At 53.4% G+C, this 17,793-nt stretch overlaps 1 protein-coding gene across 2 annotated transcripts in view; it reads left to right on the plus strand.

Annotated features, from left to right (window-relative positions):
* The first annotated feature begins 16,113 nt into the window (after positions 1-16,113).
* LRP5 (LDL receptor related protein 5) overlaps positions 16,114-17,793 on the plus strand; it is a 105,740-nt gene continuing 104,060 nt past the window's right edge. For both annotated transcript variants that reach the window (XM_077862679.1, XM_077862680.1), the window contains exon 1: positions 16,114-16,266. In XM_077862679.1, the coding sequence (XP_077718805.1) occupies positions 16,203-16,266 (64 nt within the window). In that variant the 5' untranslated portion in view covers positions 16,114-16,202. The remainder of the gene's footprint in view (positions 16,267-17,793) is intronic.

Genomic DNA, 17,793 nt, shown 5'->3' on the forward strand with positions numbered 1-17,793 from the left:
TTGGTAGGTAATGTGATTACGTAGAAAACCCAAGATAATTTTTTTTAAAAAATTAAAACACAGGGGCACCTAGGTGGCTCAGCTGGCTAAGTGTCCAACTCTTGATTTTGGCTCAGGTCACGATCTCAGCGTCTTGGGATGGAGTAGAGTCAGGGTCCCTGCTGGGTGTGGAGCCTGCTTAGGGTTCTCTCTCTCTCCCTCTCCCTCTACCCGACCCCCCACGCCCACTCACACTCATACATGCACTCTCTCTCACTAAAAAAATAAAAAATATAAATAAATAAATAAATAAATAAATAAATAAATAAATAAATAAATATAAAAAATAAAAAACAAGATGAAACAGGACAGACTTAGCATCCAGATCTTGGTTTCTAAGTACCATTATCCTGCCAAAGGAGCCAGGGCTCCTGGGAGAACTGATTATTCTAGCTTTGGAGCAGGGAAAATAGAAGATGGTCCTGGAGTGTCTTATGGGGCCAGACACTCAGTAAGTGCTGGTGGGGGTGTGCACCTTACAGGGACAGGAGCAAAGGACAGAGCTCGATGACCAGCGCTGCAACAGCTGGCCTCGCAAAATAAATAAGGGTAGTCTGTGATTATGACCCAAAGAATAAACCAATACCCGTGAGTCCACAAGTCTACATAAGTGAGAAAGATGAAGAAATGCAGAATGCTGTCCTGCAGTTTCTCAGATCCACGTGGCTTCCTCCTGCACACACAGTGGGTGTTATGACTACTGTATACAGTCATTTATTTCCATTTATCCAAACCTTTACCATTTTTGTTGCCTCCCATTCCTTTACAACTCACACCTTTTCCCTGGAGAATGTGTTCAGGCAGCTTCTCCGCGGAGGGTATGTTGGCAAACTCTCTTCGTTCCGTTTGTCTGATAAAGGCTTTGTTTGGTCCTGTTCTTTTTTTTTTTTTTTTTAAGATTTTATTTTAGGGCAGCCCGGGTGGCTCAGCGGTTTAGCGCCACCTTCAGCCTAGGATGTGATCCTGGAGACCCGGGATCAAGTCCCACGTCACGTTCCCTGCATGTGCTTCTCCCTCTGCCTGTGTCTCTGCCTCTCTCTCTGTGTCTCTCATGGATAAATAAATAAAATCCAACTTCCTATAACTTCTCCCACAGAGAGAGAGGCAGAGACACAGGCAGAGGGAGAAGCAGGCTCCCTGTGGGGAGCCCAATGTGGGACTTGATCCCAGGACCCTGGGATCATGACCTGAGCCAAAGGCAGATGCTCAACCACTGAGCCAGCCAGGAGCCCCAAGTTGGCCTTATTCTTGAAGATGGTTTTCCTGGGTCTGGGATGCGCAGTGGAGGTGCTTCTGCTCCAAGGTCCCCCTGGCCCACTGCCCCCGGCCAGGCTGGCTGGCACTGGCCCGTTGGCATTCCATCCTTCCCTCCAGCTGGCTTTAGGAGCTCTTTCTGTCTGCCGTCCTGCGGTCTCGCTGTTGGGCCAGCTGCAAGCTTGCTGTCTTCCCTGTGGCAAGGGACCCAGAAGGCGCAGGGGACAGTGGAGTGGAGGACCGATTGCTTGTCCAGCTTCAGTGTGTTCCTGGGCCCTGGGCAGCTTCCTAGCGCAGGGCCACCAGCAGGACACCTCTGCACGACAGGCTTCCCTGGCACTCAAGGGGGGATTTCTCCAGTCTCTTGACTGGACTCTCAACATATCCTTATGTGCCTAGGTGTGGATTTCTTTTTTTAGTCTTTTAAAAAAATTATTATTACTACTTTTTATTATTTTATTTAAATTCAATTAATTAATGTATAATGGATTATTGGTTTCAGAGGTAGAGGTCAGTGATTCATCAGTCATCTATAACCCCAGTGCTCTTTCCATCATGTGCCCTCCTTCACGCCCATCCCCCAGTTACCCCGTCCCCCCATACACCCCACGCCCCTCCTCTCTCTAGCAACCCTCAGTTTGTTTCCTGTGGTTAAGAGTCTCTTACGGTTTGTCTCCCTCTCTGATTTCATCTTGTTTTCTTTTTTTCCTCTCTTCTTTCTCCTATGAAAACCTGCTTGGGATTCACTGGGTTTTCTGAGTCTGAGGAGGACTCCGTGTCAGTGACTACTTCTGTACACTTCTGTAAACTTTCAACCATTACCACACTGAATATTGCCTCTGCCCCTCTGTGGTTTTTCCTTCTGTAGGATGATGCTCTCTATGAGATATTCTTGTCCCACCCTCCATGTCTCTTCATCTCTCTTAAAAAAATCTTTGTTGAGATGCAATTCACATACCATACAGGTCACCTATGTAAGGTGAAGAGTAGAATAGTTTCTTGTACATTCGCAGAGTTGTGCAACCACCCCTTCAACTGACGCTAGAACATTTCATCATGCTGAAAAAAACCCATCCCCATCCTCCTATCCCCCCAGCCCTTGGCAAATTCTAGTCTGCTTTCCATCTCTGTGGATTTGCCTATCCTGGATGTTTCAAATAAACAGAATCATACAATATGGGGTCTATCATGCCTGGCTTCTTTCATTTAGCATAATAGTTTCCAGATTCCTCCTCATTAAAGTGTGTGTCAGCACCACGTTCCTTTTTATTACCAAATAATATTATATTCGATAAATCAAATTCACCACATTCTGGACCCCGGGGCATTTGGGTTGTTTCTACTTTGGGTCTATCATGAATAATGCTGATGTGAAATTTCACGTGTATTTTTGTGTGGATTTTTGTCATCGTTTCCCTTGAGTAGATGCCTGGGAATGTGGTGGCCCTATATGTAACCTATATGAGCCCCCAGAGCTTTTCCAATAGAAACAATGTAGAACACACCATTGTATCTTGCCACCAGAAATGTGGACCTGACTTCCCCTTTACTTGTTTGGCTCTCTGGACTTCACCCGGGGCAATCTATTCCATCTGTTTCCAGAGCACTTAACAGTCTTGTCAGATCCTTAACCTGGCCATTTGGCTCCCAATTTCAATTATAATTCTTATTTCTGGAATCCTTCTTTAGTGTTTTCCTATAACTTCCCTGAAAATGTGATGGTTTCTGGTTTCTTTGTCATACTTTCAATATCCTGTTTTATTTCCATAAACATTTGAAGAAGGTTTTTTTTTTTTTTTTTTTTTTTTTTATGGCTCCAAACTAAACTTTCTCTTGAACTTTAGAGTCTTGGCTCTAGACAAGTTTGCTTTTCCTGCCGACTCTTGCTTATGATGGTTCATTTCCCGATGTGCTCTTTGAATTGCACAACTTTATGAGTGGGAAGCCTTTGAGGGCTCCGTCTGAAGTGCATTTACTCCTGAGTTGCCTTTGCTTTGCCAGGCTCTGTGGAGTTCTACCAATGGGGACCACTTTGGGTGACACCTTCATTCATTTTTGTTAAGATTTTATTTATTTATTCATGAGAGACACAGAGAGGCAGAGACATAGACAGAGGGAGAAGTAGGCTCCCTGCGGGGAGCCCAATGTGGGACTTGATCCCAGGATCCTGGGATCAGGACTTGAGCCAAGGGCAGATGCTCAGCCACTGAGCTACCCAGGTGCTCAAAACCTTCAAACTTTATGTGGCTTCTTGCTCCAAGCCCCTGTGAGTATAGCACCACACTGAGACATTCTCAGGAAGATTTCTTTCTTCCTTCTAACTTTTTCTGTTCTACTCAGAGCCAAGCTAACGAAGTCCTCTCCCTCTTATCCCCATGGCCCTCCATGGGGGAGATAATTTTGTTGCAGTTTACTCACTGAGGATGTCTCTTTTCTGGGGATTCTCAGCTTCTTGGGGGTTTCTAGCATGACCTTCCTCCTTGCTCAGGCCCAGAGTTTTGCTCCTGTTTGGAATGTGCTGCCTTTCCAGGGCATCCTAGCTCTGAGGTTCTTGGGACCAGAGACACCCTGGGGCAAAGCTAGATGTAGCCCTCCATGATTGTGTTTTCATTTAATGGAAAATTTCAAATTTACATAACTATGCAAAGAATAATGTAATGACCCCAGTGAACTAATGACATGGCCAATTTTGAAGCTCACCTGCTCTCAATATGGTTTTGAAGCAAATTCTACACATTATGCTATTCCATCAGAAAATACTTCAGTATACATCTCCAAATGATGAGAGCTCTTTAAAAAAATATAGCCAAAGCATCTATATTCACACACAAAAATTTAAAATAATAATTCCCTAGTATCAGCAGTGTTCATGTCTCTGCTCTAATCAGTGCTCAAACTGCCAGTTGCCTCAAAAATGTGAATATGGCTTTCTTTGTTATTTCTGGCCTGAAAAATGTCCCCTACTTTCCTGCCAACTCCACTATGCCTTAACAAAGCTTTTTAAAATTAATATTGCTTCAGTATTTTTACACATTCTGTATCAGGAGGTCCTCTCTGGATATCTAGCCTGTCATTCTGCCAGAAACAGAAGCTTCTGACCACAATCTTGCTTTAAAAGTATCATCTCAGTGGCACCTGTCTGGCTCAGTCAGTTGAGCCTGTGACTCTTGTTAGTTGGAGCCCCATGTCAGGTGCAGAGATTACTTAAAAATAAAATCTTTAGGGATCCCTGGGTGGCTTGGCAGTTTGGCGCCTGCCTTCGGCCCAGGGCGTAATCCTGGAGTCCTGGGATTGAGTCCCACATTGGGCTCCCTGCATGGGAGCCTGCTTCTCCCTCTGCCTCTCTCTCTGTGTATCTCATGAATAAATAAATAAAATCTTTAAAAATAAATAAAACATAAATATTAAATAAAATCTTTTTAAAAGATGTCATCTCCACATATGTACCTAGGAAAAAAAGACTGGAAGGAAATAAATAACCATGCTAACAGTAGTGAGAGCTCTGTCATAGATCATTTATGATTTTTGTTGTCCTCTATCCTTTCCTATCTGTATTCTATAATCAGAATACAAAATAAATCCCATTACTTTAACCCATGAAACCATAAGCACTGCCTCTGAAACTGAGCTTCTCTGTCTTTGACTTTCAGCCTTATTGACACCTTATTATAATGATGATAGGGCTGCCCCAGGACACTTGCATGTTCCTCAGTCTTTTGGGGCTGGCAAGGGATGAGTGGGGGGAGATTCCTGTCTGCATCCCCCCTGGCTTCCCACTGTCTTGCTCATGGCTAAGGGTCCTGAGCCAGTGGAGAGAAGGCAAGGTAGACCAACAGTGGAGCTCTGCCTAAAAATTTTCGTAGGAAATCTGGCAAACCTGCGGGGGGTGGGGGGCAGATGTGAGGAAGGACAACTGTCAAAATGTCCATCAGCAGCTCTCACCTTGGTTGAGGGGGTTTGGGAGGAAATGAACGTCCCTGACCATGCAGAAGTCACTCAGACAGCCTTTTGTGCAGGTTTGTGTAGGACTTGGAGGGTGCCACCCTCACCCTCACAAATCCCAGCTCCTGGGATCCTTGGCTGAAGCAGGTGATGGCTCCAGGCCAGGTACCCAGCCTCTTTGAGCCTGTTTTCTTATCACAAAATGGAGATACCAGAGTCTCCCTGGTGGGGTGTGTGTGTGTGACGTGGATGCTCAGTGGCTGTCATGCATTTCTAGATGTGGGTCCCAGCGCTGGCCGAGGAACAACATACCTGGCTGTTGAAAGTCGTGGGCAGACCAGGGAGACTCAGAGCAGCCCTGCCCTGAGGGGCACCTGCCCAGGTGTTATGAGGTCCCAGCCTGGATGCTCAGGATCCCTCCTCCAGGCACATGCAGAAGCCTAGCCCTGGTCCTTGCTGCTGACCCTGCCTGGGGGCCCTCAGGACCCTGCCAGTAACATTTTACGCATGCTACCTGTGTACCTTTCTTTTTTCCCTTTTGAGGATTCTTCCCACCAAACCCCTTTAAGTAACTAACGTGAACCTTAGATGTTCAGGCAAGATTTTTCCAGGTCTCTCTACCCACTATCTTAATCCCCAACACAGCCAAGCCAGCAGCTACTATTATCATTAGCACCCATTAGAAAACTGAGGACCCCCGGGTGGGGGGGCAGGTTCAATAACTCGCCCAGGCGGGCATTCCAAACGTGTTCACGGATCAGGGAGCCTGCTTTCCTTCCTCCTATCTTGACAGCATCAGGTGGTTTCTCTGGGGAGCCCCGCTTCGCTGAGAGCGATTTCTTGGGTTCCTCAAGCGCCAGGCAGAGCCAGGCAGAGCCAGGCAGGGCAGGCTGCTGCTGCCCCCTTCTGGCCGCATGGCTTACCGCAAGCCCGAGGACCCGGAGCGCCTAGAGCGTGGAGATGCCTGAGTCAACCCTCCCGGACCTCAGCTTCTTCTCCCCAGAAGGGACTCAGAGCTTTGTGTAGAGAGGAAATCACCGAGTCTGCAGCTCCATCCTTTGCACACTGATGAACCTCAGTCATGTCTCCCATCTTGCCCCTGGCCTCAGTTTCGCCCTCTGTAAAATGGGCATAAATGAGGCCTTGGAAGGGCTGTTAGGAGGCAAGGGGCTCAGCCGGCTGCAGATCGAAGGCGCTGGGTGCCCTTGTCCTCTGCCCGCTGTGATCTCTGGTCGGAGAATTCTGGAAAAGCAGGAGGAATGTGTGATCCTAGCCTGGGAGGGAACACTGGCAGGAGACACCCCAAGCCTTAGGCTCTCCCCTTGCCTGCAGTACCTGATAAGGGCTGAGGCCACGCCCACCAGAGCCCAGGGGTGCTGCTGCAGCTTTGAAGACCTCTGTAGGGGGAGGGAGGGGACTTCATGGGACTTGTAGGGACACAAGACCCCTGAGCGTGCCGTCAGCCATAAACAGCCCGGAGATCTGCACCCTTCTCCACCTTGTTCAGGCAAAGCCTCCTGTCCTGGGTGCCTTCCATGACTTCCTTTCCCATCACAGCTACTGGAGTGCCCACATCCCAGGATTCTACTGGGAAGGAGTGCGTCCTGCAGGAAGGGAGGGGTTGAGACCCACCCCACAGCTGGGCTCCAGAAGCATCCCTGAGGGCACAATGCACAATATTCCACCAATGCAGAGCCCTCATTAGGGGGATCCCCTGTCTGGGTCCTTGCCCCTACAGCCTGCCTACCCACAGATCCCATTCCTCTCCGCACCCCAGAAACCAGCTGCTCCTGGCCCCATTTCATGCATGCACCCTGTCTCCTTCCAGAGACAACCAGCCTCTCCATGGCTGCCCGTCCAAGCTGACCCTCGGTGAGGGCATAGTTCACCTGGTTCACCCTCGCCCATGGCTGGCATGTGCCTGCCCCACACGGAGTCTCTGCAGTATTTACTTTCTCTTTGCTCCTCCCTCTATCTCCATCTGAGCCTTGTAGGCCTCATCCAGTGAAAGGTGACCTTGATGTCATGTCTGCAGAAGGGCAGCAGCTAGACCCAGAGACCCAGGGCTCTGGGAGGATTGTGACCAGTCTGGAGCATCTGTGCCTGGCTGGGGATGGATGCCAGCAGGAGAGGATGCTCCAAACCTGGAAGCTGGCAGAAGCAGGAGCCCTCGGGCACTGGGGAGCCATAGAGGATTTGTGTGTAGGGAGGACCATGGTCAGATGGGCATTTCAGGACCGTCGGGCTGGTTATGCCGATGGCCAGACTGCCATGGGGGAGAACCTGGGGGGCCTGAAGCTGGCCCTAGAGATGGAGAAAAGTGGCACAGTGGTGGGCCATGCCTGGAGCAGGGCAATGTGTGTGGGCAGGAGAGGCTAGGCCCAGGAGAGGGGAACCACTGAGGGGGGTTGGACTCAAAGAAGCACAGGAAGGAGGCCTGGGGTGGAGAAAGCTGCAGAATCCAGAAGCAAGATACAGCAGGAAAGGCCTTTAGGGCTGGCAATGGGAAGATCAGGGCAGGGGCAGGATTGAATGAGCAGGGGCTGAGGACAGGAGGCAGTGAGTGTAGACGGTGGGTTGGAGAGGCTTGCGGGGGTGGGGGGCTGTGGGGGGAGCAGAGAGGAAAGAATGAAGGGGAATGGGGAGGTTGGGTTGTGCTTTTTTACGAGGGCAGACTCATGCTGCGGTTTGCAAGCTGAACAGGTAGAGCTGGAGGAGGGGGGTGCCCGGAGTGGTCCTGGCAGGAGGTGGGTTCCCGGGGAAGAAGAGGTGGTCAGTGCAAGGAAGGGGGTCAGCCTGGCAGGAGGAGGGCCTCGGCAGAGCCGGGAGACCTGGGTTCAAATTTTAGCCTGGCCATTTTCCAGCTGCGTGACTTTGGGCAGGAGCCACACCCGTGCCGAGCGGTGGTGTCTCTCCTGAGGGGTGAGTTCACGCGGGACTTTCCACCCCAGTTTTGCCTGATATCGAAGGCTTCAAACAAAACAGTGCCATCTGCCTGGGGCTCCAAGCACCCCCACCAGCCTGCCCATCCCCCACAGCAGACACGTTCCCTGCCCCCCACCCCACCTTGGACTCTGAATCCCTGCTGGGACAGCACAGAGCACAGGGGCCAGGCCCATCCCCCCACCTGCTGATGTCTCCTGGGGCAGAGGTCAGGTGAGCTCGCCTGACTCTTGCTACCAGGCTCCAACGCAGAACTCCAAGAAATCAAAAAGTTCTATGTGCCACTGCCTTCCTGATGTTAGGAAGGTGTGTTTGTCCAGCCAGGAGGACCGAACACTCCGTGTTCCATAGTCTGTGCACCTAATTCATTACTTTTTTTTTCAGTGGTCGCCCATAATTTTATTACCTAGGTTCTAAATTTGCTAAGGTTTTGCCACATTTGCCAAAAATATAAATATTGAGGACAGTTGCAGACAATATGGTGTTTCTCCACTGAATAGTTTGGAAGAGATCTCCTAGGAGAATCCTCCTACATATAGTTTGTCACATCTAAAAAAAAACAATGCTCGTGAGGCACTGGGTGGCTCAGTCCCTTAAGTACTTGTCTTCAGCTCAGGTCATGATCCTGGGGTCCTAGAATCAGCCCCAAGTCAGGCTCCCTGCTCAGTGGGGAGTCAGCTTCTCCCTCTCTCTCTGCCCCTCCCCCTGTTCATGCTCATGCTCTCTCTCCCTCTCAAATAAATACATAAAATCTTTTTTTAAATGTTCATAATTCTAAAAAAAAGAAATAAATAAAATAAAATGTTCATAATTCTTAATGTCATCAAAATTATTTTTTAAGCAGGATACCATCAGTCAGGATCTCTCTTTCATCTTTTTGTATTCAGGAAAATCCCTCTACTTAAACAAAAAATGACATTGATGAGCTCAGGAGGGATTTTTCAACTTTTAGGTGGCAGGCACAGTGCAGGGCCTGCTTTATATTTTTGCCCTGGGTCTGCAACGTGCTTGGGGTCAGGGCCTGCCAGAGGGGAGTTTGGTTTTACCAGCCCTACGGCAACCAACTCATTCCCGTTTGCCTGGGACCTTCTCAGGTTAAGCTCTGAAAGTCCGGAGTTCTGGGAACACCCAGTGCCAGGCAAACAGGGATGGCTGGTCACCTAATTAGCCCACTGCCCACCATGAGAGCATGAAAGAGGAGAAGACACAGTGAGAAGAAAGAGAGGCTCTGCGGTGGGTCCCTTTCATATTAGGACCTGAAAAAAGGGGATCTGAGGAACCAGGGGGACGATTGTCCCTGGAGCTGGGTCTGGCTGGAGGGGCCAACACATGAGTCTGGTGCTTCCTCCATGCCTGATAAAGTAAAGGGCAAGGCCATTGCTATAGCTGCCTGGGTGGCCACGGAACTAAGCAAAGTCACGTGTCCAAGTGTCAGATGGCATCTAAGAAATAGCCAGCGTGCCCACCAAGAGCCTGATAGGGAAAGAATTGACATTTGGAATCCCCAAACCTACAGGCCCCCAGTCTGGTCACAGGGAGGCCTGCCCGTCCCTCCTCCCCCACATCCCAGCCTTCTCCCGCCACCATGTCCTTCCCTCCCCCTGCTCCAGGAGAGCAGAGGCCAGCTAGCTCCCTCCTGCTGCGGCTCCCCTGCCCCCAGCCCAGTCCAGCTGGAGGAAGGGAGAAGCAGTGACTGAATAAACTTTGGTTTGGGTCATTAAGCCAGAACTGGAATTGCCGCTGCTAACCAGTGCTGTTTTGAGGCCCAGAAGTGACCCCAGGGCCTCACTGCACCTGAGAGGGACCAGAGAGATGTGGCAGCTGCCTCAGTTTCCCCCCAGGTGCATGGCCCCAAATGATTTCTGCCTCCATCAGTGGAATCCTCCAGGTGTTCAACGGACTGTACATTGTGTGCCTGGTCCCAGGGCAGAGCCAGGTGCGTGTGAGCCACGGTGTCTTCCTGAACAGCTTCTCAAGGTCACAGCAACCAGCCACCTGCTGAGTATGGACAAGTCTCCATCCCCAGGCCACCCGTCTGGGCAGCAGCCACACTCGGCCCTGGCCCTCCACTCACTTTTTTCCCCCCGGCTTCTGGTCCCCTCACCTATAAGCTTGGAGACCCCAACCTGTAGCCTTGAACCCCTTTCTGCTTGGATGCTTCCCTAGGATTGTGGCCTCCACACTGAAGATTCCCACCTTTCTATGCCCAGCCCAACCCTCCTCCCTGAACCCCAGACCCTGCCTGTTCTACTCCTCCCCTGGGAAGTCTAGTAGCTAGGCAAGTTCAAGGCAGGACACCACACCCTGAACCCGGGGGTCTCCTCCCTTTCACTCAGCAACCCTTACAATCTCAGCGAATGGTAGCCGTGCCTCCAGGTGCTCAGGCCAAAAGCTTTGACAGCATCCTTGACTCCTCTCAGCCTTGACGATGCTCTCTGTGTCCTCTCTCCTCTCAGAGAGATCCAGAACTCGACCACTTCTCACCGCTGCCGGCCTCGTTCCCACCATTTTGAACTTGGGCTCCTGCAATGGCCTCTCCACTGGCCTCTGCTTGGTTCTCCTGCCCCTGCAGTCTGTTTCCCACATAGTAGCAGAGAGATTCCATAGCATGGAAATCAGATCCTCTGCTCCCTCTGCTCCTGGCCTCCGTCTCACTCAGAGAGAAGATGGCAGAGCTGGCCCACTCCTCTCTGACCTTGGCTCTCTATCCTCGGCTCTACTGGCCCCTCACTGTGCCTCTGGGCCTTTGCACTGGCCTTCCCTGCTGACTGCAGGCTCCCTCCCTCCCTTTTTCCAGGTGCCTGCAAGGCTGTTGCCTTCCTAGGGAGGCGACCCTAGGAACTCGGTACCCCTTGACCCTCTTCCCCTGCTTTATTTTTTCCAGGACAGGCATTACCATAGGACTCCCCAAAGCACGGGTGGAAAATGTGTCTGGAAAGGACCAGATAGCAAACATTTTAGGCTTTGCAGGCACACCATCTCTGTTGCCACTCCTCGACCTTGCCCTGATGGTATAAAGACAGCTGGGGGATGGCACCCCGGATAAACCTCTCTGACCTCAGGTTCCTTCCCTGGGTTTGAAAAAATTAGGAGCTATATTCATTGCCTGCGGCTGCTGTAACAAACCACAGACTGGACGTCCTAAAACAGCAGAAATGTATTCTCTTGTAGCCTGCAGGCCAGAGTCCATGATGCAGATGTCAGCAAGGCTGTGCTCCCTTCCGAGGCTCTGGGGCAGGATCCTTCGTGCCTCTTCCACCTTCTGGGGGCTCCGGGCACTTCTTGGCTCATGGCCCTGTCTCTGCCTCTGTCTTCACATGGGCTTCTCCTTTTTTCTCCTCCTCTTCTGTCTCAAATCACCTTCTGTCTTTCTGGTATAAAGACAACTGTCACTGGACTTGGGGTCCACCCAGATAATTCAGGATCATCTCCTCATCTTATGATCCTTAACTTAAAAAAAAAAAAGATTGTATTTATTTATTTATGAGACACACACAGAGAGGCAGAGACACAGGCAGAGGGAGAAGCAGGCTCCCCTTGGGGAGCCCGATGCAGGACTCAATCCCAGAACCCAGGGATCACGGCCTGAGCCAAAGGCAGACGCTCAACTACTGAGCCACTCAGGCACCCCTGACCCTTAACTTATCGATACCTGCAAAGACCTTTGGTCCAAGTAAGTTAACATTCCCAGGTTCTTGGGATTAGGACATGGGTATGTCTTTTGGGGGGCCACCATTCGACCCATTACAGGTGTCTTTAAAGTGCCTTAAAAGGAAAATGAAACCGGAACATCAGCTTCTTCATCTGCAGCAAAAAAGAAAATGAGGTGGATCAGACACCTGTGTGGCTCAATGAAGAACACGGTCCCCAAGGACACAACTTACACAGCAGCCGAACCATCAGCAGGGCTGGAACTCAGGCTACAGAAAGTCAGTGTTGGTGACAATGGTCAGCAGGGGAGGTGGGGAGGTGACACTGAGTGGGTGTCGGCACATCCATCCTCTCCTCCTGCCCCGTCCTGGGCCCATATTAATCACAATTCACATCCAGGCAGGACTTTAGCATCTAAAGAGCACATTTCTGAGTCTCCTCTTACTGGAGGGTCACATCAGCACCGACAGGTAAGAAGTTGATCAGATACCACCATTGTCATATTAACGATTGAGGACACCCAGGCTCAGAGAAGTAAAGTCCGGCCCATGTCCCTCACAGCCCAGCAGCTTCCACAGTGACCATGCCCGCTACCATCGAAGCCTTCCACTGCCCATCCCCTCGCAGCAGTGGCCATCTGCCCTCGCCTGGCCCTGGTGCAGGTTGCTGGGAGGTGGTGCAGGGGAGAGGTCCGGCGAGCTCGGTGACATTCCCATTGCACGCCTCTACTGAGCAGCCCTCCGGACGACGCTTGTGGCCCAGAGAGCCTGGGGACACTGGGTACCCAGTGCACACCTCTGATCACAGTGGCCAGGCTGGACGGGCAGGAGGGCTCTTGTGCTCAGAATAACTCTCTACAGAGTCAGCATGTCCTAGCTTGGGAGGGCAACCAAAAAGGCACCTTCCCCCAAGTGTCACAGGGCTGAGATGCCATCCCCTGATGGGCCCTATAGGGACCCCATTTGAGCCCCTGTCCCCGGAAACGATTAGATCCGACAGGTGCCGAGCCCCGTTACCTCATTGGGTTGGAACTTGCATCTGAGCGGTGAATTGAGAGTGAACACTTCCAAATGTGAGGCCTAAGAAAAGGTCGGTGGTGTGATGAGCTGTGACAGGCAGTCTTCTGGGGAAGTGGGAGCTTAGCACATTCTCTGGTTGCTTCTTATGTGAGTGAGGAGTCTAAAAATGACTGCCCTTGTGATGTCGGAATCCTGTAGGATCTAATCGTGATTAGTTCTCATTTGTTCTCTGTAAATGACTTTTCTCAAAGTTCTGATAGGAATCAAGCAACCTCAGATCTTGCTATGATGCCTTGAGACCTGGGGCTCAGTCCTTCCCTTCTTGGGAGGGAGAGTCTCTGGTGGCTTCTCCACCACTGGCATCTCAAGAGTCCTCACAGGAAACCGTGGGGCATGCTTGGAGCTGCTGCCAGCCCGCCATCACCTGACCTCCACGGTGTCTTCCTTGTTGACTGAATTCTCCCACTGAATTCTTTTTTTTTTTTTTTTTTTTCCCACTGAATTCTTGTCAAGCTTTCCATCTCCCTCCTTGAGGGCAAAGAATCTCTGTCTGTCCTTTTATTCTTGGTTCATTTTCCTTTTAATCATCTGTATAACTGGGCATAGGGTCTTCAGCCACTCTATGTTCCTTCTCAGATCTAGAACCATGATTTGAACTTTGGATCAGCTGCTATTGTACAAGTCCCCTTAGCAGAGCCCCTACAGCTGGCCTCCCTGGGCCCTCTTCCCCTGTGCCCTCAACAAGTCCCATTAGATCTTCCCAAAGCATGCTGAATCTGGTTCCTTCTAGCCACTTGTGAGCCTCTTGCTCCCCAACCCCATCAGCCCAAGCCACTAGCTCTTCTGGTTGCTGCCATGGGACCCATATGCAGACCAGTCTCCCACATCCTCCCTTCTCTCTGGTCCTCCTGTCCCTACTCAGCAGCCAGAATGTTCCTTTTATGAACATAAATCAGCTCTTTGCTTCATTCTGTCATTCAACAAACTTTTATTGAGCACCTACTGTGTCCTGGGCCCTAGTCCAGACTCGGGAGGATACACAGGGAACAAAACAAATGAAAATCTTTGTCCTCTGGAGCTTCCATTCTAGCGGAGGGCAGAAAAGTTAAGTAGACAGTGTGTCAGATATTGGTCAGAGCAAAGAAGAAAAGTAAAACAAAGAAATGGAGCAGGATGTATTTGCAGGGGTGAGTGATGGAAAGGGTGTAGTGTACTATTTTCAAAGGGTGTCAGAGAAGGCCTGGCTGAGGAGCTGAAGACGTGAGGGAATAAATCACATGGATAACTGGGGTAAAAGAGTTCTAACAGAGAGAAGAGCAAGCGCAAAGGCCCTGGGGCAGGAGTGTGCCTGGTGTGTTTGAGGACCAGCCAGGAGACCTCCGTGGCTGGGGCAGGGTGAGGAAGAGGAAGGACAGTGCATTAAGAAGTTGGAGAGAAAAACAAGAGAGATGTGGCCAGGTCAGGCCTTTAGGTGCCCTAAGGCCTTCTGCTTCTCTTCTGAGATGGGAGTCATAGCAGATTCTTGAGCAGATGAGGGAACGGGATCTGTCTTGTTTCAAGAGGCTCATTCTGGTTGCTGAGAAATGAGGCTGAAGGGGGTCACGGCAGGAAGTGGGAGACCCGCGTAGTTTGGGAGGTGTTGGTAGTGGAGGGGCCACAAGAACTGGGAGTCTGCATCTGGCCCCAGGAGAGGCAGCAGGATGTGCTCCTGGAGCTGGGCATGGGGCCTGCGTGAGGAAACAGCAAGGGTTTCTTGCTACTTAAACCCCGTGATGGTTTCCGGTTGCTTTTGGGATAAATTCTTGACACCTTTTCCGGGTCTGTATGTGTGGCCCCAGCTAGCTTCTCCCGCTGCGGCTCTGGCCCTCTCCCCCACCACCCCGGCCTCTGCATACCTTGGCCTCCGGGCTTCCTCCCACGAGCCCAGCATCCTGGAGGGCCTCTGCCCAGGGCCTTCACCCTTAATGCTGTCTCCACCTGAACTGCCCTCCCTACCATGCGCCTGTTCCTGGTTTGTAGCCAGAAAGTCCTCACCTCCCTAAAGTCACAATGTCCTGAGACACTGCAGCTCAACACCATCCATTTTTCATGGCATCCCTTGTTGTCTGTTAACAGTGTTTTTGGTTTTCTGTTTTAAATCTGCCTGTCTCTTGTGGTTTTGTCTCCTTCTCTAGAACATAAGCACCGGGAGGACAGAGACTCCTGCCTGACCAATAGCTTGGTCGAGCTGTCACAAATATATGAAGAATGTGGGTATCCTGGCACATGTGGCTGCTCGTGTGAGTTACAGCTAGCTTAGCACCTGCCTGCGAGGTAGGCATTGCCCTACCTGTCTTATAAGGGAGGAAAGACTACCGGAGAGGTTTATATTTAGACCTGCCCAAGGGCACACCTACTTCTAGGAAGCAGCAGAGCTGGAGTTTTGAGCTTGGGCCCCCAGTTCAAGAGCCAGTGCATTGTCACCTCCCAGGCCCTCCTGTGCCCTGAGGGTTCAGAGCTGAGCCACCAGCTCAGTTGGGCACAGAACCTGAAGGATGGGGTGGGGGCGGCGGGCTCCCTTCGGTGCCTGCTCTAGGGACCAAAGGTGAGGTCTGCCATCCTAGAGGGGCTTTCCCGTCAGCCGGCCTGGAAGCGCATCTGGAAGCACAGTGCGCCTACTGCTCAGTGTTCATGCGCTGTGACCAATATGTAGGGTATTGCATTTAGTTTAAAAAAATAGCCTCAAGCCCACCCCACTGTCAGCCCCTGCAGCTCCTGCCTTTGCCCACCGTCTGCTTCTGGGGCTGCCTCCAGCTGACATCGCGGTCGCCCTCCTCTGCCCTCGGGTGCGCCCTCACCGGTGAGAACAGGTGTCTTGGGGCCGCCCGAGCACTGGGCCCTGCCAGAGCGGCTGCGGTCGCGGGACGGCGCACGGGCTCCCGACGCCAGACGGGCCCGGTCGCGCGCCCTTCCCACGCCCCGCCCCCCGTGCCTCAGTTTCCCCGTCGGTAACGGCCGGCTCCGGCGCTGCTCCACAGGTGACACACCTGCTTCCGGGACCCGACGGGGCCCGGAGCCCCCGCGGCTGTCAGGCCGGCGCCCTCCCCGCGCCCCGGGGCAGCGCCGCGGGGGGGGGCGCGGGGAGGGCCGCGGGGGCTCCGGGGGGCGCCCGCGGGAGGGCGCGGCGGCGCGGGGGGCGGAGACGCGGCGCGGCTTCCGCTCCCGCGCCTCCTCCCTCCTCCCTCCTCCCCCGCCGTCCTGGTCCCCGGCGCCCGAGGGGGGAGGCGGCAGGCGCCGGGAGCCGCGCGAGGAGCCGCCGCCGCCGCGCCATGGAGCCCGAGTGAGCGCGCGCGGGCCCGCCCGGCCCCGGACAACATGGAGGCGGCGCCGCCGCGGCTGCTGCTGCTCGCGCTGTGCTGCAGCCTGGCCCCCGCCGCGGGTAGGTGGCGCGGGCCGCGGGGACAATGGCCCGGCGGCCAAGTGCGCGGCGCGCGGAAGCGACTTTGCAAGTTGGGGGCGAGTCGGGGCGCGCCGCGGGGGCCCCCCCGCCCGGGCCGCGCGCCGGCCCTTTGTCTCGCCCGCCGGGCCCCTCCCGGGGAGGCCGGGCCCGTCCGCGCCCCGAGCCGGCCGGAGGGCGTGCGGGTGGCGCCGGCCCCGCCAGGTGCGGCGCGGGCGGGTCCTCACCTGCCCGCGGCCCGGGGCGCGCCCCGCAGTGCGGCCGCGCGGGACCGTGTGGCCCCCGGGCGGCGGCGGGCGCGCAGCGCGGACTTTGGCCCGGAGAGGCCTCGCCGCCCTGCTCGGGGACTCCGGCGCGCCCGCTTCCGAGGGCCGCGCGGCGGGCCTGCCGCCCCAGAACTGATTTAAGTTGCGGGAAAGTTCGGAGACGCGGCGGCGGGCGGCCTGGCCTGTGGCACTGCCGCGTCCCCGGGCGGACCGACACCTGCCAGGTGTCCGCGGGCCCCTGCGGCCGCCCGGGCCCCCGCCGTGGCGCCGGGCCGCTGTCCCCGCGGGGGCGGGCGCGTGGGGCCGCCGCGAGGGCCGACGGCGCGGTCGGAGCGCGTGTGCCGCGCTGGTGCACGGCCGTGGTGCGCAGCCCCGGTGCACGGCCCTGGTGCGCGGCCCTGGTGCGCGGCCCTGCGGAGCTGGGGGCCGGGCACCTTTCTCTCCGACTTTCGGTGTGTCCCGAGCGAGGGGTGGAGTTGAGGTCAGGAGGACTCAGGAAACCTAAGCGCCTCGTGAAACGCGACACATGTTCTTTTAATTTGGAGATTGCCATGTGGTTTTGAAGCAAATCTCTTGCTACCTAAATCATTCTGTTTGGACGTGAGTGTTTTGTTTTTCTGGAGTGTGGCTGGCCAGACTGGACAGGGCCACAGAGCCCTGGGCTCCCCGGGCTGCTGTTCTGCTGCTGGTAGCAGATTTTTTGGGGGGTGGCGGAGGCGGTGGCGGTGGCGGTGGCGGTGGCGGTGGTGGTGGGTGGCTCAGGTCCCTTTGTCTGGGCCTCTTTAAGGCAAACAGCTGTCTCCCTGAATATTTCCAGTTGGGACATTGCAGGGAGGTGTCCTGGCCAGGCTCTGTGGTCACATTCCCAGTGCTGCAGCCCCTTCATTGAGGTTTGGGGGGCGTTGAGGGGAGCGTTTCCTCAGGTCCTTTTGCCTCCCAGCCCAAGCCTAGAGAATGTTGGCGGTTTCACCCCAAATTTATCTCCCTCAGGAGCGTGTTTACATTTCTCGGCCATGTCTGATACTAGCAAAACAAGGTGATGACAAAACAATGACAGTATCTGGGTAGTTCAGGCCAACGCTGCTTCTTTTCTTTCCGGAAATGCCTGGATCACGGAGGCAAAAGTTTTTTTTTTTTTTTTTTGGAAGATGTTTGTTTTAAAGGTGGGGTTTCTCAGCCGGCTGTGTTGCTTTTCACTTCGTTACAGTTTTGGATTTCCTGTACCTTTTGGGGTGACGTTGCT

Source organism: Canis aureus, chromosome 21 (assembly GCF_053574225.1).
Source record: "Canis aureus isolate CA01 chromosome 21, VMU_Caureus_v.1.0, whole genome shotgun sequence".
Taxonomy (NCBI): domain Eukaryota; kingdom Metazoa; phylum Chordata; class Mammalia; order Carnivora; family Canidae; genus Canis; species Canis aureus.